This window comes from Cajanus cajan, chromosome 11, assembly GCF_000230855.2.
Source record: "Cajanus cajan strain Asha chromosome 11, NIPB_CcT2T_4, whole genome shotgun sequence".
Classification (NCBI taxonomy): Eukaryota; Viridiplantae; Streptophyta; class Magnoliopsida; order Fabales; family Fabaceae; genus Cajanus; species Cajanus cajan.
The window spans coordinates 29,975,104-29,998,395 of record NC_138527.1 but is presented as its reverse complement, the minus strand read 5'-3'; the positions used below and the strand labels follow the sequence as shown (position 1 = coordinate 29,998,395).

At 27.8% G+C, this 23,292-nt stretch overlaps 1 protein-coding gene across 1 annotated transcript; it reads left to right on the top strand.

Annotated features, from left to right (window-relative positions):
• The first annotated feature begins 13,676 nt into the window (after positions 1–13,676).
• Positions 13,677–18,222, top strand: LOC109801391 (TORTIFOLIA1-like protein 4). Its single transcript, XM_020362446.3, has 5 exons — positions 13,677–14,765; positions 14,937–15,036; positions 15,373–15,941; positions 16,673–17,181; positions 17,675–18,222. Exons 1-5 carry the CDS (start codon positions 13,932–13,934, stop codon positions 17,685–17,687), a joined length of 2,025 nt encoding a protein of 674 aa, XP_020218035.2. The 5' UTR covers positions 13,677–13,931; the 3' UTR covers positions 17,688–18,222.
• Positions 18,223–23,292: the final 5,070 nt, after the last annotated feature.

The following is a 23,292-nucleotide window of genomic DNA, read 5'->3' as shown; positions in this document are numbered from 1 at the left end:
CTTAGTATTAAGGCTTGAGAGGTTTGTGCAAAAAAATACTTAATATTGAGCTTGAAGAGACTTGTTGGAAGAATACTTAAGTTTGAATCTATAAAAGTTTGTTGAAAAAATACTTAGAGTTGAGCCTAGAGAAGCTTGGTAAAAAAAATACTTGATGTTGAGTTAAAAGTAACTTGTGTAAATAATACTTGTATTTTGTATAAAATAGTAAAACTCAATTTGGTTAGATTTAAATTTAGATGTAGTCTTTGAGTTTGAGACGACCAGTATAAAATACTTGTGTCTTTTCATCTGTTGCCTTTTTAGTATTTCATTTGATCACATTTCAGTACTTCATTTGTCGCAACTTCTGACACTTCACTGCACTTAAAAAAATGCGAGCTTTTGATACACTATTCACCCTTCTTATAGTGTGTATTTTTTTTTTCTCCAATTCATTTTATTATCTTTACTTTATTTATTTATTTTTTACTTATTTGTTATATTTTTTTTCTTCACATCCGTAAAGGGTGATTGTGTCATTATATGACATTTACAAAGTTGTATGTTTAACTTTTATAAAAAAAAGTTGCTAATTATTGATGCATTTGTTATATTTATTCTTTTTATATGGTTTGTATTAATGCATTTATTACATTTTAAGATTTAAATTTTATAAATTTGACTTAAAATTTTGTTATTTTCATTTTGATCCTATCAAATTTTAGTTGTTTTTGTTTTGGTCCCTTTTATTATGGTTATTATAATTTTCTTACTCTTTTATTTTGGTCCCAGTAATTTTTTGACTTCTTTCCTTTACAAGGATTACAAAATTATTTAGATCTAAAAATAATTATGTCATTCTAAAAAGTATTTATCTTTTGGTGTGGATCCCATGACACCATAATTTTTTTTATATAAGAATATAACAACACTATCAAGACTTTAACATCAATTATATTGAGGTTCTCAAAACCTCCAAGTGGGCTCTCAACACTTTTCTCCCTCAGCCTTCACACATCAAAATCTCATATGAGTTCAAAATTTCCTTCCTCATGTTTGGATGATAAATTTAAATGAAATAATTCATTTATTTTAAAAATTTTAAATTATTTGAGGTGAAATACTTTGTTTGAATAGAGAATTTATAAAGAATTTGGAATTCAAACATTTGTGAAATTTCTTAAAATAATAAAATTTCAAATTCTTCCAAAAAAGTAAGAACTTGAAATTTCTCATATTTTTTTTCTTCTTATTTCATTTATTTTTTTTTATCTTATATCTTATCTTTTCATGTTTTTAATTATTTAATATTCAAAATTATTAAATATTATCTAATATTAATTTTTAAAATATTAAATATATAAAAATTAACTAATATTTATTTCTATAAAATTTAATTTAAAACTCTCAACATATAAATATATTTTTAAAATTAATTTTATCATGGTAGAATCAAATTAATATATAACCTAATAACTTATAATTTAAGAAATTTGAATTGATTTATTAAAATAAAATATTTTAAGAATGATAGAAATTGAAATCAAAATAATTTAAATATCAAGAATTTAAAATTTCTTGAATTTATAAAATTCTTCATCCAAACACACCATTAATTCTAACACAGATCTATACTCATTTTGATCAATTATTAACTATACATGGCCTTTAAAAAATAAGAAAGAGTAATTCGTCTATTGTGTTACATTTTTTTTCTTGTGCTAATGTATTTCAATGACACTAAAATTAATATATATAATATCATAATAGCTTGCTAGGTCTTCATATATTGACTTACACATTAATTGTAGATTAATAGTTTTTTACTTCATGTTCTTTTACTATTTATGGTAATGTGTTTATTTTTATACATAAAAAACTCTGAATAATATATCCCTGAACATAAAAATAAATAAATTGTACATAAATATAAGCATACATAACAGTAAAAAACAATAAAAATAATGTTATTGATGTACAATTGTGAATTTTTAATTTTAATTTTTTTTTAATTTTTATGTACAATTGAGAGGTCAAATAATGATTACATCTAAGAGGATTTTTCAGTTTCTCTGTGATTTATAAAAAAAAATCCAAATGTATCATTATTTGTAGTTAACATGTAAAATCACGCACCAACAAAATAGAAAATATATTAAGTTGAATAGTTATTACATTTCAAAGATTTTTCTCAATTGTTTGTAGGACATGTCATCCATATTTTTTTTTGGATTTTTAAAAACTAAAAAATAAATAAAACAATGCAATGTATAAACATGACATATTTTACATGAGTTATAACATAATAGTTAACTAAAAAATTAATTTCAACCTCAAAAATGCAGATTTTTGTTTTGTAAGAAATGCGTTTATATAATAGTTGTCACTTGATATTTTATTCTCAAATATCCTAATAATAACTAGAGAAAAGAGTTATAATTTAGAAAAAAGGTTAAAATTCAATTAAAAATATTAAAATGTTACAATTAATTAATTTTAAGTGTCATGACTTATTATAACTACTACAATTATTTATACATTTTTTTACAATTTTTTTTATACAAACATTTATTTTAACATTTAAATAAATATATTTGTGCAACTTTTTTTTAAAAAAATTATATTACCTTTTTTTGACTAATTTTTTTTATCATTTTTTAAAATTGAGTTTTATCTATTATTATTGTGAAAATTTAACCAATAGTATAAATTTACGATAAACCTGTAACAAAAAAACTTGAATTTTGTTAGTAAAGTGATAATGATATCATATGAAAACATTATAATTGAATATTAATTTAAATTTATTGTCAATAAGAAAAATTGATGCAAATGATTGTCCATTTTTTAAAATGTTTCATAACTTTTCAAATTTTCCCTCCTTAAAAAATAAGTTAATTATTTTAAATATCAAAATAAACAAATTAATAGAATAAAAGATATTTTATTACTTATTATCTATTTGTCAAATAATACATTCAATTTTTTTTTTTTTAACTTTTCACTTAAATACTCTCTTAAAATTTTAGTCTACCTTTAAACCATGAAAAATACAAAGTAATATATATATATATATATATATATATATATATAATAATAATAATAAAATGGGACAATACTTATATATATTTTTCATGAAATTTTCATCTTTCAAGTTGTCACGCTTTTAATAAGGTTTCTTTTTTTAAAAGCTTAAATAGATATTATTGACGATGACTAAAATCATGTCGTGAAAAATAAATTTAAATAATATTCTGTATATCTTGTACATACAACTTATTTATGGTAATTAAAAAATTTAGTTTCACTGAAAATTATTTTTTAATAAATATAAACGAGAGTCACACTCTTTATTGTCTTATTTTTAATTATAGACAAAAAAAAGTTTTCTCCAACATGATAATATATTAGGATTTTGACATCTAACAAATCCTCAAAATATTTAGGACAAACATAAGTTGTATTTAAGATTAATGTTTCACAACAACATCAATGCTTTACTTTCTTTTTTTTTACTTGGATTGCAAGTAGTTTTATAGATATAAGTAATGTGTGTCCCCCTCAATGTTATCAAGTGATAATAAGTTATGTTCTCATTACTTACAATTTATATATCTGTTATTACACACACATGCACGCATAAACTCAACAAACTATAAAATTGTATAAGATTTTTTATTTGTTTAAATTTTGTAAAAATATATGTATAATTTAAATATTTTTCTTTATTTTGAAAGATGAAATGACACACACAAAAAAATATAAAACTAGATGATAATTTATTGTTTTAAATTTTATAAAAATATATGTAAAATTTAAACTTTTTTTTTGAAACATGAAATGATAGAATAAGTCAATTGTTTTATATTTATGTTATAAATTAAAATAAGATTTATAAATAATATTTTGAATAATTTAAATATAAAATTATTTAAATTAAAAGCAAAACGTTAAAATCAACTATTACTTAAAATAAATTATTCATTATTTTAATTGATAATAAATAATTTGTATTTTATCAACACTTATACAAGATAAGTTTTGTTCCTAAGACAGCACTTGTGTAAGATGAGTTGTTACAGATGTTTAGTATTATCTTTTATCAGTGAAAAAATAATTATTATTAAGTTATTTAATAATGTAGATAATTTGTTCTCTATAATATAATCGTGCAGTATTGACTAATCATATAAAAGCATATTAATTGTAATATATATACTTAAAAGTTAAAAGAGTGAATTTTTTGTTCAAATATTTCAATCAATTTTTCATGAAATATTTTTAATGATATTATATAATATTACATGTCTTATGTATATTAAAGTTTAAATAAAATAATATGTGTAATTAATCTAGTGCAAGTACTTAGTAATAGTGAAATGCTACACTTTAGCCTTTAAACACACTTTATTTAATTCATCAAATTTTATCTAATTTTTTTTTTAATTGGTCTCACACTCTATTTAAATGTCTTTCTTTCCTGATTTTATAATTTTTAATAAATTATAACTAATAAAAATGTGTATACTAGAGAAAATATATTAGAAAGTGTGTTGTTAGCATTTTTTTTTTAGTGTTATTCATGTATGAAGTTGTATATGTTGATGGTAACACTTTTTCTTTTTGCCCGTTGGTTGAGATTTTGCAAATTACAATTATTAATAAGGATTAAAAATATCTTTTTAGTTTTTATAATTAAATTTAATATTTTTTCTTCCAATTTTTATAATTTAAAATAGACATTTTTAATTTAAATACACACACATATATATATATATATATATATATATATATATATATATATATATATATATATATATATATATATATTCAATCCTTTTTAGAACATGTTTGTTTTAGGTTATTCCCATATTTTGTTCCACGTTAAATAGAAATGATCTCTCACAAAACTTTGACGATAAATGTAACGAATGATAATACATACATATCCTTAGTTTATATAATTTAAGATAATTTTTTTTAATCTTTATACTTATAATTTTTAAAAAAATTATTTTAGTTCCTAATTTTTTTTTTTGTAATATTGTCACTTTTGTGTTGATATAACAAATGTATTAGTTCAACTTTATATATTTTATATTAGATTTATTTTACTTAAATGACTCTAAATTAAGTTATTAACGCTTTATGTTTCTTTTGTATCATTACACAAGACCCATAACCGAGAGTTGAGATACCTTTTTTATCTTCACAAAATTAAAAATATCTACCACATCAACACAAAATAAATATTACAAAAATAATTAATGATAGGGACTAAAATAATTAAAAAAATTAATAAATATAAAGACTAAATTTTTTTATCTAGAACTATAAAGATAAAAATGATTAAAAAAAAATACATATAATGACTAAAAATATTTATTTTAAACTATAAAAACTAAAATAAAAAAAATAAATGAAACTATAGAAACTAAAATAAATATTTTAACTTATTAATAATAAGGTTGAGAGCTAATTTTATTCATATTGTTACACTAATGACAAAATTCTATAACAAAATCAAACAAATTACATGGTGAGTAAAAATATTTGAGTAAAGTTAAGAAAATTAACACATCAAGGAGATGTACAAATCATGTATATAACAAGAAAAAAAGTTAAAAACTATATACATATATATCATAAATTCATAACCATATAAGATAAAAAGTTAAAATTCATAATCATGTATCATAAGATATGCACGCCTTATATTGGATATAAGCTGAAGGTACTCTCGACCGTCCAATTAATTCCAAGAGCCAAAGCCCATAATATGCACTAATGGATCTCATCAAGTCACTCGTTGGATCATATTTGATAGACACATTAATCACTTATTTCATCTAAAATAAATAAAAGGACCAAATTTTGATGGGCCTTTGTATCGTTCATTACCAAAAAAATGGTATAAAACTTCTTGATGTACCAAAACTATAATTTCTGCCGTGTAATTTATTTATCAATAGATATTAAAGTATTAAATATATATTTATGTAACTTATTTGTCAATAGATATAAAATATTAAATAGATATGATATTAATCTATAACAATATATAAATATAAATATAAAGCACAAACTTGTACATGCATTTTCTAGTTTGCTAAAATATATAAGTAATTATTAAGTCGTTATTAATTTTTAAGATAAATATAAGTATTTTTGAGTCACAAACTTTTCAAGTCTTAACATAATATATCATATTCTCTCTCTAAACCTTTCTTAACAACTTATATTAACAAAATCAAATTCATTAGTGGACAAATTTGACAAATTTTCTTTAATCACACTTTAAGAGAGAGAGGAATCAATGCCCAAATTGACAAGTTAAACAAATTTCTTTTTATTTTAATCTTTTTGTAACATGGAAGACTTGTCACATATTGACAAGCCAAACAAGTTTCTTATTATTCAAATATTTTTGTAACATGATGAAACTTGTCCTCAACAATCAAGTTTTACTGTTTTGGTACATACCATAGATTTGTTAGACTTTAATTTGTCTTGTTTTTTTTTTCAATGATAAAAAAAAACCCTCTAAATCTTTTATACACACATTTTCTAATTTGCCAGAGAAAACAAAACGTTATGTTATCCAAAACACTTTGAAATATATTTTATGTTATAAACTACGTACTCTAAATATACTTTTTAAAGTAATAATTATAAAAGATAATAATTTTTAATTATGGTGTAATTTTTTATTATATTACAATCTTTTTTTATCTAAACCATAAATATCTTTTTATTAAACATTTATTAAAAAAACAATTTATTTATACATTTATGAACTGATCAATAGCAGTTATAAATTACATCACAAATTTTATTCGGTGACAAAATTTGCCAAAATATTTTGAGAAACCAAAATACTTGAATATATATATAATTATTTATAATATAATATACATGAAAATTATATATTTTTAAAAAATAAAAAAATAGGGAGCATAACCTTCCCCGTTCCTGAAAAGCTCCGCCACCGATCAGATAATAATATAAAAAAATTAATTTAATTATAAATATATTTTAATAAAATTCTTCTGATAACTTCAAGCTATGTGAATGATATGATTGGTAAAATAACATGCAATCTTATCTTTTCATAAAAATTACGTCATCTCTTATCTAGATCAATGATCATTATATTGTTTTAATGATTAAAAGCAATCATAGAGTATTTGTTGTTGCCAAATGACAATCTCGCAAATGATTTTTAGCTCGTCTTCCTCATCACATACAGCTTTACCAGTACCATTATAGTATATATGACAGGTATAACTGCTTATCATATTTGATTTTTTAAATTATTTTTGTTAAACTGAGTTTGAATTTTAAAAGCTTTTCCAGGTTAAAGAGGAAGAAAACCAGGCTATGATTTGTTGTGCAGGTTCCATGAGGAATAATGAAGGTTAGCTGATATATTATATGATATAATAACGTAATATATAAAATGGTAAGTAATTATTCAGTACCATGTTTGTTGACAGAATAAGGACAGAAGTAACACCTAAGTATGGCAGAGCAAGGACCACCCCACTGAGATCCAAAGGCACAAATTTCTATATTTTTCTTAAGTTAACTTCATGCGAACGGTTACCGTCATGCAAAATCTATTCAAAGGTTGTTTCGCAGTTAATCTTGTTTCAAGTTTTAGGTTTCTATGCCAGAGTTTGCCTTAATTAATTAATTAATTAATTAATATATATATATATATATATATATATATATATATATATAATTGCATTTTTATCTTTCTAGTATTATAAATTTATAATAGGAAGATTTTAGTTTTTAAAATTTTAATTAAATAATTTTGATTTTTTAAGTATCGTAATTATATGATTTTGTTCTCTCAAATTTTAATTTATTAAATGTTATAATTGTATAATTTTAGTCTATTAAATATTACATTTATGAATTTTTTTATCTAATTAAATTATATATATATATATATTATAATTTTGATTTATATATTAAATGATATATATTCATTATTATTAAAATTAATTATATATACATAATTTAAGTAAAAATTTGTATAATTGTAATATTTATAGATTAAATTTACATATTTGTGAAATGTTAGAGACTAAAATTATTTTATTAAAATTAAAAGTTTTAAAATAGCATAATTGTTATATTTGAGGGAAAAACATAGTGAAGCCTAGCTAAAATTTTTCTATCGGCATAAAAATTTTCTGTTAGCAATTTTATATTATCAAAGTTTTTTCTGGTGTAGGTGTATGTGTAGGACTAAAACTTACAGGGCCTAAAATTTAATATGAAAGCAATCATGTAAATAGTGTAACTAAATTTAAATTATAAAGATTAAATTCTTTAATCCTGATAAATAGAATAATATTTGTTTTTAATTCATAAAAAAGGTAAATGACTTTTTAGTCTCACAATATGTCATCTGGCCTTATTTCCATATATGAGAAACAAAAAGAATCGAAGATAATTTTTTGTGTAGGATAGAGTACACATTTAAACCATTTTTTTTAATAAATGAGGGAATAAAATAACTAAATAAGACGGTATTAATAAACTAAAATCACTAAAAATATATTTAACTCAAAATTATGATATTCCTTACCAACAATATAAAAAATTACAGTGGATAATTAGAATCAAAAGAAGGACAAAGTCATATACTCACATTGATTCTTATAACGAGGATTTGAGTTCATTTTCAGGACTACGTTTCATTTTCTTTTTGTCAATTTATCAAAAACCAACCAAAAGTATCGTTTTCTTGTTGAAAGCAAGCTTAGCTGTAGCCTCCACCTTGCATGACTTGTTATAAGCATCCTCTGAACCCCACTTCTTAATGTTTTGTATTTTCTGCCATGTTCTTGTCATATGGAATCAATCGATTTGTGATATACCCGTACACCATATAGAGGTTTTTGGGTTGTGGGGGAGTAACAAATAAACACCACAAATATGTACAAGAGGCAAAACGGATTATCATTTCTCATAACAACAACAGTGCCCATTCTACAATTATTCAAGTTTCATTTTCATATTACGCAACATAATTTGATGATTGTGTGTAGTTATATTAGTAGCACAGTTTTACTTAGATACTATACTAGTGTCTTTGATTTTGTACATGTATGCATGTATGTAGATATATCCAAATTGATGGGGCACGTGGGAAGTGTGACGTGGCGAAAGGGCATAGTGGAAGCAAGGGAATGTTTTGGGGGAGATGCTCCCTCTGCACCAAATTTCTCTCCCCAATTAATAATGAAATAATGGAGCATGAGAGTGATCCCATGCTGGTGTTAAATTTTCTTCTTCCCCAAGCAGAGAGTGCATGTGGGGGTGTCGCTTGAGAAGGAAAACAAACACACATGATTCATGAAGATGCATAGTGTTGGATGGTTTTGGTCTACTTTTTGGGCCTTCCCCATGTGCCCTAAGGGCCTTCTCAATCTAAGACAACTTCGGTAGATGGGGTCTTGCCCCTCAGTCAAACAACATTGACCTGGGCCAATACGATTATCCTTGCAAACACACCCATCAAAACCCTACATTTTACATCATACTTACTGTTTATCCACCCCCTTTTGTTGTCTATATCTTTTTCATCTCTTCAACTTCATAAACTCTTGTCCTGCCATTTATATCATATGTGGGGATGGTAAAAAATATATAAAAAAATACCCCTCGGATAATTGCCATGAAAGCTACATCCAATTCGATTTAAATAGCCTAACATGCATGTAGATATCAATCAAATAAATAGATTCTTTGTTCACTCGTCACTATGTTCCATGATTTCGTGATTTTTCTCACTAAATTTTCATATATTTTTGTAAATTATTAATTAATTTTTCTGAGACTCGATGTGATAGTGATATGAATCAACAATATAATATATTTTCTTTTATCTATTATAATTTTTTCAAATATAAACAAATTTTGACCACATACTTTTATTTTATTTAATGATATTTTTTAAAAAAATATTTCTTCTTTAATACATAATCTTTCAATTGTACTGGTCTTTGGGTTCAATTAGCATCTTTAGAGTTCATGTTCATACAAGTTTACCTTTCACCAACACTTGTCATCATCCTCTAATGATTTCCTCCTTAAGTTCCCCCCCTCCCCGTTGAGTTAATCGCTTAATCCACGGGCTTTCACCGTTCGTGGAGTGGAAGACGAAGAAATATACAATTGTTAATACCATGCATGCTAGACCTTGTAAGTGCCCGTGCTAGTCTTTCAATCGACATGTTCAAAGTAAAAATAAATAAAAATAAAAAAAGGAATGGGCTATAATTAAAATTAAGTGAGGGTATCTTGATGGGAACAACTTTAATTAAATAAACAAACTTAGTATTAAAGGGTTCCTAAAGTTGTTCCAAGTGTCTAAAGAGAATTCCCCGACCTCGTACAACAATTCCTGTACTTTTATTTAAACCCATGGCGGGGCACAATAGATTTCATACTTCAAAGCTTGCATTAATTCCCCCTGCCCCCTTTGAATCTCTATGCAAAAGCGATTTATTTTGTTTAATTTAACCCTCTTTCTACGATCCTGCTGAAATGCTGAGTATATTATTGATTTCTAAATCGATATTCAAATATGGACTCCAAAATAATCTATCCGAAGATATTTAATCCCCCAACAGAAGGAAATTGTACGAAATTTCACTTCAAGTTGATTTTAATTTGGAGACTAATTGATTTCAATTGGTAAAAATAACCAAAGTAACACTAACAAAGTCTTATTTGTATACATGACGTTAGCACACATTCTAACACACCTAAGTAGATACCATAACATGTTGTAAAGCAAACAACATTTACGTGAAAATAAACACATGAATTAATACGTGTTGGTGAAAACAAAAAACTAAGGAGATAGCCAAATTCTTGTACATGTATATGATATGGGTGGTTTAATTACCCAAACGTGGTGGCCGCAATGTGATAACTACAGCACAAGGCCAAGAAGTGCCAAGTCTTCGTCACGAAAATGAATGCGAATGGTCACAATGTCACATGCATTCATCATCTTATTCTTTGTCCAATTGTCCTTTTCTTATTCCATGAATTATGGGGTATATGTTATGTACAATAATGAAACACTCTTTGTAGGTTCTCGTAGATATAGTAGATAGATAGATAAAAACCAATAATCTGTTGTCGTTGCTCACTCTTCTTGCTTTAAATCATTACTGCATCTTAACTTAAATCACGGAGATGCAGATAAATCTCTTTAGTCTTTTCCACTCTAGCTAGCTAGCATGGTAGTTACGATAAATAAAAACAACTTTTGCTCTTTTCGTTTTTTTCCTTCTTCATTTCACCTTTCATAACTGTGGCATAATTTTTGGGTAGTTAGATTAGTCACCACTCACCAGAACCATAATTCTTTGGTTGGGTCCTTGCTTATAAAGATAATGGTTCCGTTGGAGAATATTATGCATAAGGCTCAATCTCTTACTATATTAGAGAGACAAAGAAAAAGATTTTTCCCTTATTGTGGAGCAGAAACAAATTTAAGCACAACACAAGTTGGAAAAAAAGGTTCATTCTCCCTCCATAACAAATCCAAATGTTTTGCTTTTTACAAGAAAAAATAAATGGGTACGATTCAGTGGATATCCATATTCGAGGGTCACGTGACATCCATACAATATTGAATCCTGTGTGCTAGCTCTATGTGATAACAAATTATATATATTTCATCCTTACCTCATTCACATGCTCCACATTTAGTCCTCCTTAATTAGATTTGCAAGATACTTTTCTGATTATTATTACAATATAAAAAGAATGAATATTTTTATCTTATGTAGTTTTTCTGTCTAATAATTTCAACTTCCACATGAAGCAACAGATGCTCTTGCGTTACATGTGGTTTGATCATGTGCTGCTATTCTCTGGTACATGTCTATGGTTAGTATTTCATTAAAAATGATTACGAGGTGCATAATCAATTCATCTTAATGTTGGGGAATTAGCTATCAAAAATTAGATTAAACGTTAACACGCTACATAAGTTCATTTGACCTATGCTAATCATTCCTCTTTTATTTTATTGCTACTGCTACGTGGTGTTTGATGCATGTGAGTAACTGACTCCGAGACAGAAATTGAAGCAGACACGTAGGAATGCATAACTTGGGGTGAACGGGTTGGTGGAGCCTTTGGAGTTTGGAATCATCGCCATCTATTTCATATATAGATAAATTTCTATTTTTTTTTTCATTTTAAAAGGAAATAATATGATTTTAGTGATACAAGAAATCGCTTTATTACTTCTCTCACTCGGGGTTGAATTGAACATGGATGTCTAAAAATCATTACTAGTTTGTTTTTCATTTTTTCTTATATAAACATCTTTAAGTAACTATAGATATAAAATACCTAATGCTATATCGATGAATATCTACTATAGAATTGATTCATTACTTTTAATATGCTTTAAACTTTTACAAATCACAAATAAATCAAAACGAGAGAAAATAAAAATGTTTACACACTTGTTTATAGTATTAATTTAATGAATGGGTTTTAATTAACTTTATTTATAATTTATAACTATAATAAATAAAATATTTTTATTTTAGTCTTTACTTTTTATTGGTCTATTTTATCTTTTAATTACTCTTTAAATTATTCATTATTTTATCTCTTATCTAATCTTTAAATTACATACTAAATCCTCTCTTTTATTTATTTTTATTTATATAAAAATGAAAAAAAGTTTTCCCTTGTTTAAAATAAAGGGTATATTAAAATTTTGAATTTAGTCTTATTTGTTAATAGAATTTCCTTGTTAATATTAGAATAAAAAATTATTTTATCAAATATAATTATATTGATTATAACTGTATTTTATTACAAAACTTAATTATCAACTTTTCTAATTATGATACGTTATAGTAATGAACAATTTAATCAATATGATTTTTATTTTTTTTTGTTCGTCCTTGAAGTATCCATCGTCAATTTCATTACGTTAGAAACACTTTAAAAGATGGGATAGCTAGTCTCAAGATTTCAATATGATAATCTATATATATTCTAATCTATAATTTTTTATTTATATAAATTATAATGACAATATTAAAGTTTAAATTTAAAATTATGTACATATTATTTCAATTCATTATTAAACCAACTTTAATAATTATGTATAATCATATGAAATGTTAATGTAATATACCACATATAATTTTAGTGCAAACTTATAATAATATATAATTTGGTTTCTATTAAGTAAAATAATATTTATGAAAAGACTTTAATACTTATTTTTTATTATTATTAAATGATATTTTTTTAATAGAGGTGTACAGTTATTTTAGACTACAAATATTTGAAATTAAAACAAAAACCTTTCATTTAAAATTCAGATTATAATATATTGTTAAATTATATAGATAGAAAATAAATTGATATTTATTCGATTTTATTCCTAAATTGAACATATGAAACTAATGTTTGCAAATAATAACGAATAACTGCAATGTAAGATCAGATAGTAAAACAGCGTAGTTTATAATTTTGCTGTAAAAAAAAAATAGTTTATAATTTTATAAAAAAATGATGTAATAGATTAAAATTATAAAAATTATAGACATATCTCATGTCTGACCTTAAAATCAATCGGAAAAGAGGCTTACATCTTTTTATACATTGTTAGAGATAACTCGGGAAAAACCCAAAAAAGTAAAATAAAACATGAATCATCCAAGTCTGAAGTCCAATGCATCCACGCGCACCGCACAGCTTCAACAGCGTCAATATCATATATAAATCCCAACGATAACCAAAACTTGCTTCTCAAACCTCTTCCAAACACTGCCGCCAAAATCACTCTAAACGCACCGTTTTAGCGGTTACTCGCTCTTTCTCCGCCATTCTCGAATGCCCACTCACTGACCATAGCCACCCAACGAAAGAAAGCGACAATGTCTTCCCGGCGACACTCGCTCGGCGGCCCGCTCCAACTCGCCGGCACCGAGTCCACTCAGAACCTCCGTCAGCGAGTCATCACGTGCCTCAACAAACTCTCCGACCGCGACACGCTCGCCGGAGCTTCCGCGGAACTCGAATCCATCGCGCGAACCCTAAGCCATGACTCTTTCTCCTCTTTCCTCTCTTGCATTCACAACACCGACTCCTCATCCAAATCTCCGGTTCGGAAACAATGCGTTCACCTTCTGAACATTCTCTCGCGCTTCCACGGCGACGCTCTTTCCCCGTTCGTTTCCAAAATGGTGGCCACCGTGCTCCGCCGCCTCCGCGACCCCGACTCCGCCGTGCGATCCGCCTGCGTCGAAGCCGTCGCGGCCATGTCCTCGCGGATCACGCGGCCGCCGTTCTCCGCCGCGTTCCTGCGGCCGCTCTTGGACGCGCTGGCGCAGGAGCAGGACGCCAACGCGCAGATCGGCGCTGCGCTGTGCCTCGCGGCGGCGGTCGAGGCGGCGCCGGACCCCGACGCGGAGGCGCTCCGTCGCAGCGCGCTGCCGCGGCTCGGGAAGCTCGTGAAGAGCGACGCGTGCAGGGCGCGCGCGGCGCTGCTGGTGCTGATCGGAAGCGTGGTCGCCGCCGGCGGCGCGTCGAGCCGCGGCGCGATGAACTGGCTCGTGCCGTGCCTCGTGGAGTTCCTCGGCAGCGAGGATTGGACGGTGAGGAAGGCCTCGGCGGAGGCGCTGACGAAGGTGGCTTCGGTGGAAAGAGATTTAGTGTCGCAGCATAAGGTTTTGTGTTTGGATTCATTGCAGAATCGGAAGTTCGATAAGGTAAATATAAATAAATATAAATTACTAAATTTAGTTTTCTTTGATTATAATTATATTATACACTTGTGAAGGTAGTGAAATTGGAAAGAAGTAAAAAATAGAAATGATAATAATGTTGGTTGAACGTTGAATTGATTTGAGTGAGTGACACTGTTGTTTTGATTGTCATAGATCAAAGTAGTTCGGGAGACTATGAATCGTGCTTTGGAGAAGTGGAAGGAGGTAACTGAGGACGCTCATGCTTCGATCAAGTCTGAATGTGCTTCTGTTGGTAAGGCTTGTTAAGTTCGCAATGAAGTTACTTTCAAAATAGTGATGAGAATTGAGTTGAAGAGAGTGTGTGTGTTTGTAACTGTGTTGGATACACACGTTTGGCTAGTAAATTCACGCTTACCAGTGATTCCCCCCCACCATTTTAAAACACCAAACTGAACAAAAAAATTTCCATTTCAGACATAGAAGTTGAGATCTCTTCCGTCTTTTTTCTTTGTATATATATATATATATATATATATATATATATATATTCTCTATATTTTTAATGATTTTAAGGAATAATGCTGCCAAAGTAATCCTCATCATTCTTTATTTTCTTGGCTTCATGCAGGCACAGATGACAGTAACAGCCGGAGTGTTACTAAGAGTTCACCTAGTGTTGGCTCTAAGTCGTCTAAAACAGTCCCCGCCAACAGGTCCCCTCCATCTGTGGTTTCGTTCATGTCCTCCATAAAAAGAGAGAGTTCTCTGAAGAGTAATGAGAAGAATTCGAGAATGGGGACATTGCATCAGCAGGATCATGAGAAATTCTCAGATGAGAAACTCGAAATTCCATTTTCAAGGTTCTCCCACTCAAACATGTCTATGGACGATGATATTAAAAGGTGTGATTTCAAAGTTTCTAAGTCAACCCAACATCAAAATGGGGTAAATTCAAGGGCAGAGATAAAGCGTGTTCTCTTTAGCAAGACCACTGATGAAAAAGTGAGAAGATTAGGTGGTTCCAAATCTCGTGTGGTTCCATATTATGCTGCTGATGATGATGTTGACGCAGATGTTTTAGCCAACGATGCAAATGAGATTTGTGAGAGCCCACAAGATGTTGAGGACTTCTCTTTGATCCGTGAACAACTTATTCAAATTGAAAACCAACAATCAAATCTGTTAGACCTCCTCCAGGTGTACTATTGTGCCTCCATATTCCTTATACTCTATTAAATCCAACTTATTTAGGCCAGTGCTATTTCTATCTATATGACATTTTTATATTTGCCTTTTGAATTATTCTTCATTTACTCTATTAAATCTGTCATGTTTGATAAATTGAATTCCTGTTCCTTTCTTTTTCTTTTTTACTTTCTGTTTCAGATTTTCCTTCTTGAACTAGTAAATTTGTAGTATCAACAAACTTCATATATTAACAGAAAATGCGAAGTGGATTGCCGCATCCTTTTAGCTAATAATCGCTTTCTTTGTTTGGCTGAAATACTAATAGTCCTGTTGTCAATATTCCTGTTTTAGGTTTACTGTTATTGAGTTTTATCCTCCCTTATGACACGTGTATAATGAATAAGGCACTGTTTAGTTGTTTGAAGCCACAATTATGACTATTGGGAATGAAACATATATCTCATCTCTAATGTTCTCCCATCCTATACTTTATCTTAACTTTGGTGATCGTAATTCTGATTTAGTCCTCTACCACCATTTCAATCCCCTTCTCCTGCACTTCTTTAAATTTTAAATTACCTTCTCCCTTTGTATTTAAGCTGTCCTTAGTAAATTGTAATACCCCATCACCTTGCTTAAAAAGCTTATCTGAAAGACATTTCTAGTAATATTTTTTTTCTTTCTAAATAATAAATATATATATTTTTGACTCATGTCTTTGTCTTTATTTGAATATATAGAGATTTATTGGAAGCTCCCAAAGTGGTATGAATTGTCTGGAGTCACGTGTACATGGCCTAGAGATGGCCCTGGATGAAATATCATATGATTTGGCAGTTTCAAGTGGCAGAATTTCCAATACTGATGCCACAGGTGACACATGTTGCAAGCTACCCGGTAGTGACTTTTTGAGTTCTAAATTCTGGAAGAAGACAGAAGGTCGGTATTCCACGTCAAGGCTCCCTTTAGGAAGCACAGCATCAATAAATGCTATGCATAATGCAACCGATAAAGATGGAAGCAAAGAAATATTAACTTCAAATAACAATAGATTGCAGCATGGTAAGGGTGGATATTTTATGAACCCATTGGCAGAAGTTCAAAGCGATATGAAAGGGAATTTAGGCCATCATACGTATAAAATGTCTAAAAACATGGTCCAAGACGCAGCGAGAGGACAAAGTGAAAACGCCGGCGTATATGATGCCATTCAACCAGCTAGGGAAGGACTGAGGAACCAGAAAGTCAGGTAACTATATACAGTATTTGATTTTAGTATTAAGTTAAATTATACTTTTAGAAAACAATATTCTTGTCCGCAATCGTAATATTTTTTGCTCCTTTTATTTCAATTATGTGCAGTCTATAACCTGTTGACTTTGGTTAAGTCATTTTAAGTGCCATGTTGCAACTGGTAAATCATATTTTCTGTAATTTCACAATGGTAATTGTGGATTTAGAAAGTTGCAATTTGTATTACTACCTGAATTAGTACATATACAATTACAGTAATAACCTATTATGAATAAGTTAGACGCCTGCTATTTGTGCTGGGCTCATAATGATCCTTTTATAACATTAGAAAATCACCATCGTGGTTTAAGGCAGCCTAAACTGGATATTAATGTCAGTATTCATCATTATCTGCATCCATCCCTAACAATCCGCTAAAACATCTGAAGTTATGTTAATTTTATATGTAAGAGATAACTTATAATATTGTTTTCCTTGCACTTCATCAGGTCATCCGTGTAGTGAAGACAGCATTTCTCAATGGCTATTTTATTGCAGCAAGAATGAGAGACTCACGGATCACCAATTTGTAGATGAATTGGCGGAAGTCAATCTTCTTGCTTGTTGTTGTTGGTCCAGGTTGCAGTGCAGGAGAGTTGTTTACTTTAAAGGCATTATTAGTAAATTATTATTTAGAAATTGTCCGCATTGAGCAGCGTGTGGATTCGGATGTAATATAGGAGCAGGGGTTTTAATGGCGTGTAGCTTAAGAGAAAAAATGTGATGCAGGCGTAGAGTTGTGTTGGTATGTATTTTATCATATAATAGTACGTCTTTGCCGACCTCATTAAGAGGGGAAAAGATGATGTGCTCTTGAGAAGAGTTGGCTTCTGCCATAATTGACGTATAGAATGGGTAAGCACTTAGCAGCACTAAGGAGTTGGGTTGGGGGCGTCTTTAACTTTTTATATTCTACACTTCCGTCAAAGATGGAGCAGGCTCAAGATCCAATTTACAACAGATGAAATACTTAAATCATATCTTATTTTTGTCGAAATTGACTCCATTTTTAAAAATCATATATGTATATATTAAGCAGGTTTAATTATTTTTTAGCACTTATAATTTTTTTCTTTTTTAACTTTTTTAGTCTCTATAATTAAAAATATTTCATTTTAATTCTTATACATTATTTTGTTTATTTTTATTTTTTTTAGTTTTATAAATATTACTTTTAATTTCTATAGCAAAAGATGACAAGTAGCGAAAATAAATAAAAATTGTATAAATAGAAATTAAAATAAAATATTTTAATTATAGAAATTAAAATAAAATATTTTAATTATAGAAATTAAAAGGTAAAACTTATGAAGTTATAGAAATTAAAAGGATAATTAAATCTAATAACTATAATTTAATTTAAATGATATATAAAAACAAATAGATGATATTCTAATGAACTTGACAACTAAATTATATTTACTTATTTAGTACTAGGCTAAAGATCGATTTTAATAGAAGACAGTACGGAAAATTGAAATTCAATCTAATTTTCATCGAAATATGGCAAATTGACTATTTTTTTATTAAGTATATTTTAAATATTTTTCATTTTGGTAATGAAATCGTTCAGATTAGAGTAATGTATAACTTTGTATAAGGTCTGAGTCAACCATCAATTTATTTTTAAAGTTTTCAATAAAATTATAGATTATTTATTTTATTTTTAGCACAAGTCTAATTAGTAGGATGTAAAAAGAAGAAAAAATTAATTTAACTCCAAATCTTAGTTAATAAGAATAAATAAACAACTAATTATGTCTTGAGAGATAATAAATTATATATAATATTTTAATTTAAAATTTAAATAATAATATACAAAAAATTCTTAAAATATATGAAACTTAAAAATGAAATTATATTTCATACTAAAATACTATATCTTTTCTAATTATTATGAGTTTAGGGTTTGTTAGATGAGCAAAACACATGAATAATTTTCTTATTATAAATATATACACGAAATGATAAAGAGAGCATATCTACATTTCAATTGATATCAATAATTTGCATGAAGGGAAGTGTCGGTTATTTATACTAATATATAAAAAGAATATTCTTTTTAGTAATCACATTAATTTTCACATTTTATTGATTATTATATCTTTTTGTTTTAAGAAATTAGAAAAAAATAATATATATTTTTTATCAAATTTAAAAACTCGAAACTATGACTAATCATAATATTAATTAAATTAATATATTTTTATTACTTAATTTTTATTTTTATTTTATTTTTAATAGAGGCACCAAGTATCTCAACCTCACTGATTGAAGATAGGTATTTCATCTAATTTTTTTTTTATCAAATAATTTCAATATTTTACTACTTATTTGTCTTCTCACCTGTTCTCTTTACTTTCTTCCACTTCCATCTTCACTGACAAACATATTTTAAGTGAGAAGATTTTTTTTTTTTACATGAACGAGAAAATTAAATATTTTATTGACTAATAGAATTTATTATAAATGATCACCCACTTCTTAAATGTTGTCCACGAGCATTCCGACTTTATGTTTGACTCATCATGACATATATTGGACAACGTCTTAGACTTGTTACAGTGGGCAGGTTAGATTCATAATCTTTTACAGGTTAAACGTCACTCTGAACTCGTTACTATTAGTTGCACAAGTGTCTTCTTTCTTTTATATATACAAAAAAAAAAAAAAAAAACGCGTTAATGGTAGTGATGGAGGCAACTTTTTTTTATTTATTTATTTATTATATATATATACCGAAAAAAATGGTAGTGTTCTTACTAATTTGGGTAGAACTCAATTTGGGGGATTAATTAGAGATCACAGTATTTTGTAAAGGTATGTGTTGGAAGTATTAGGAGTAAAAATCTAACATGCTAAAATTATGGCTGGTACCAGTGTGAAGATTGTTGGGATGTTGGGTGTAGACTAGTTTATAAAAGAAAATTAACAAAATGGAAACTTGTTTTTGTTGAGTTAATTTTTTCAAAAACAAAAATCAACTTCCATTTATTATTATTGGTAAAATATGAACAGAACGAAAACTTATTTTTGTTAAAAATACTTTTGTAAAAAAATATATAAAAAGGATATGGGAAGTGAGAAGATCGGCGATGTGTGAATATCACAGCCCACAATAATTGGGCTAAAATTCCAATTCGATAGGGGCTGATCCCAATTAGGATGGCAAATATACTCGTACCCGCGGGGTAATACCCGAATCCGTCCCGACTTTGACGGGGAATATCCGGTTTGACCGGGTACGGGTACGGGTACGGGTAAAACCCGATATATTAAATCGGGTACGGGTACGGGTACGGGTATGTACTTACCCGCCTCGTACCCGTACACGTACCCGTCCCCGTTTCTATTTTTAATTTAATACTCACTTTTAATTTAATTATATTAAAAAAATTTAATATTTTTTTATGTGTGATTATTTATTATAATATGAGAGAGAAAAATAACTTAATTATAATTATAATATAATAAAAAAAATTTTAAAAATATATTTTTTTTACAAAAAATAAAAAATAAAAAAATTGACGGGTACAGGTACGGGTACGGGTATACCCAATACCCGACGGGGACGGGGATGAGGATGAAAACCACATACCCGACGGGTACGGGGACGGGGACGGGGACGGGGATGGATTTGACTCACGGGGACGGGGACGGGTATCATAAAACCCGTACCCGCCCCGCCCCGTTGCCATCCCTAATCCCAATCCAATACACTCACACATCAAAAGCATCCTATATTCTCTAGGTTCATGATATATATACCTCCTTTTTTTTTATAAGTATACCTCCTTTTTTAAAAGAAAACTAAAAATTTAAAATATTTTTAATTTTTAATTTTTTAATTTTACATCTACAATATTTAATTTAGTACCTTTTTTTTCACACATTTTCTTTTTTTTTTTCTTCATTTTTTACATGCACCCCCTTACCTTTCCTTCACCCTACCTATTTTGGTAGCATGTGAAAACTAAAAGAGAAAAAAAAGTGTGTGAAAAAGAAGAAGAAAGTAGCAAATTGAAAATTGAAGATGTAAAATTAGAAAATTAAAAAAAAAACTACAATATTTTATAATTTAAAAAAAATAAAGGAGGTGTACTTAAAAAATAAAGGAGGTGTATATATCATGAGCCTTTTTATAAGTGCACCTCCTTTATTTTTTAAAAAACTATAAAATATTGTCATTTTTATTTTATTTTATTTTAATTTTCACCGTTAACTTTTAATTTGCTACTTTCTTCTTCTTTTTCACACATTATTTTTCTCTTTCAATTTTCACATGTTACTAAAATAGGTGGGGTGAAGGAAAGGTAAGGAAGTACATGTAAAAATTGATAAACATAAAGTGCGGGTAACACAATCGTTTAATTTAGAGTAAAGCAAAAGGATTGGCACCCAAAAAGGGTTAAAAATGAAAAGAATGAAGTGAATCAAAACAGGTAGCGTTACACGTAGGACTTTGGAAAAAGCTCATCAAAACATAAAGTTTATCTCTTATCCTAACTCGTAAGCTTGAAGCAAGAAAAATAATGTTTCTATCGTCCTATATCTTTGTTCTCTATCATTTTCATTCTATATGGTTCTGCATTATCTTCCTTTCTTTGAGAATCAACACATTGACGTATTTGATTTGAAAGGGTGCTCAATGGTCACCTTCCACTATGCAAATTGCAATTGATTTATGGTGAGAAAGATGTTTGGCCAATTCCACTATGATTTTCAGCACCTTCCCCAGTTAGGAGATGAACTACGTAAATCTAAATCTCTAATAATGGTCACACCATGCCAAAATGATAGAAGTGAAAGGTTTCCACGTTTTTCATTGGTTTAGGGTTTGGAAACTTGAGAAAGGCACAAAGAGGAAGAATTATTGTCTTTGTGTTCATTGTTATTATTTTTGAATTATATATATAAAAGGAGATTTTTTAGTTTGTGACTTTGTCCAATGTATTGTTGCTAATTCCGTATATGTGAAAGATAAAACGAAAACGAAAAGGAAAAAATAAATGGATGATCAATTCCTTCCTTTTAAGGTATTGAAATCTTGTTTAAAATATACACAAGTTTATATTTTGGTCGAGTGAGAATGAGGTGTTTTGCAAGAAAAAAGAAAGATAACACAAAAAAAACAATTATAACAAAAACGGTGCAAATATTGTGTAAAACATTTAACTAAATATCATTGTTTGTTCCTTAAAAAAATTAAATTATGCTTTTGCTCTTGTATAACCTTCAATATGTACTTTTGGAGTTAAAAAAATGAGAAGTTAAAAATAGTTAAAATAGAAACGAAATACAAAAATACTGTATATTTATATTTTTTGTATGAAGATATATTAAATAATAAATCATATAATTATTTATTATTTTATTATTATTATAAATTTTTTTTTATTAAATTTAAATTATATTTAAAATAAAAATATTAAAACTAATTAAACTATACAATAATGTTATATATAATATAATATTCATATCGACACTATAACTAAAATAATACAAATATTTAATAATTTAAATAGTAAATTTGATGACGAGGAGTATCATTCTAATTTTTATGAAAATATTATTATTATTATTATTATTATTTAAATCATATTTTTCTTAATATTAGTCAATTAATAAGTAAATTAAAAATTATATGACAAAAATGCAATTTAACTTTAAAAATAGTATATTAAAATATTATCTTTGACTTTGCGCATACCAAGTAATACTATTCTTGACCGTTGGTCAACTAAGAATTCGTGATTTGTTGTGAGAAGCAATCCATATTCAATAGCTTTTTCATTTCATTAAAGTTTAAATTTGCACAACTTGATGGTAGATAAATAAAAAATCCCTATTAGAGCAATAAAATAAGATAAATAAATTGGGACAGTAAGAATAAGAAACAGTGCGTTTCATTATAAAAAGCCAAAATATCCTACAAATAAATATTTAAATGTGCTTATAACAATTACTGTAGAAGAATCTTTTTCAGGAAAAAAGTACTATAGAATAAGCTTTTTCTGTACAGAAACTGAGAAAAGAAGATACATCTAAAAATTTAGTTCTATATTCA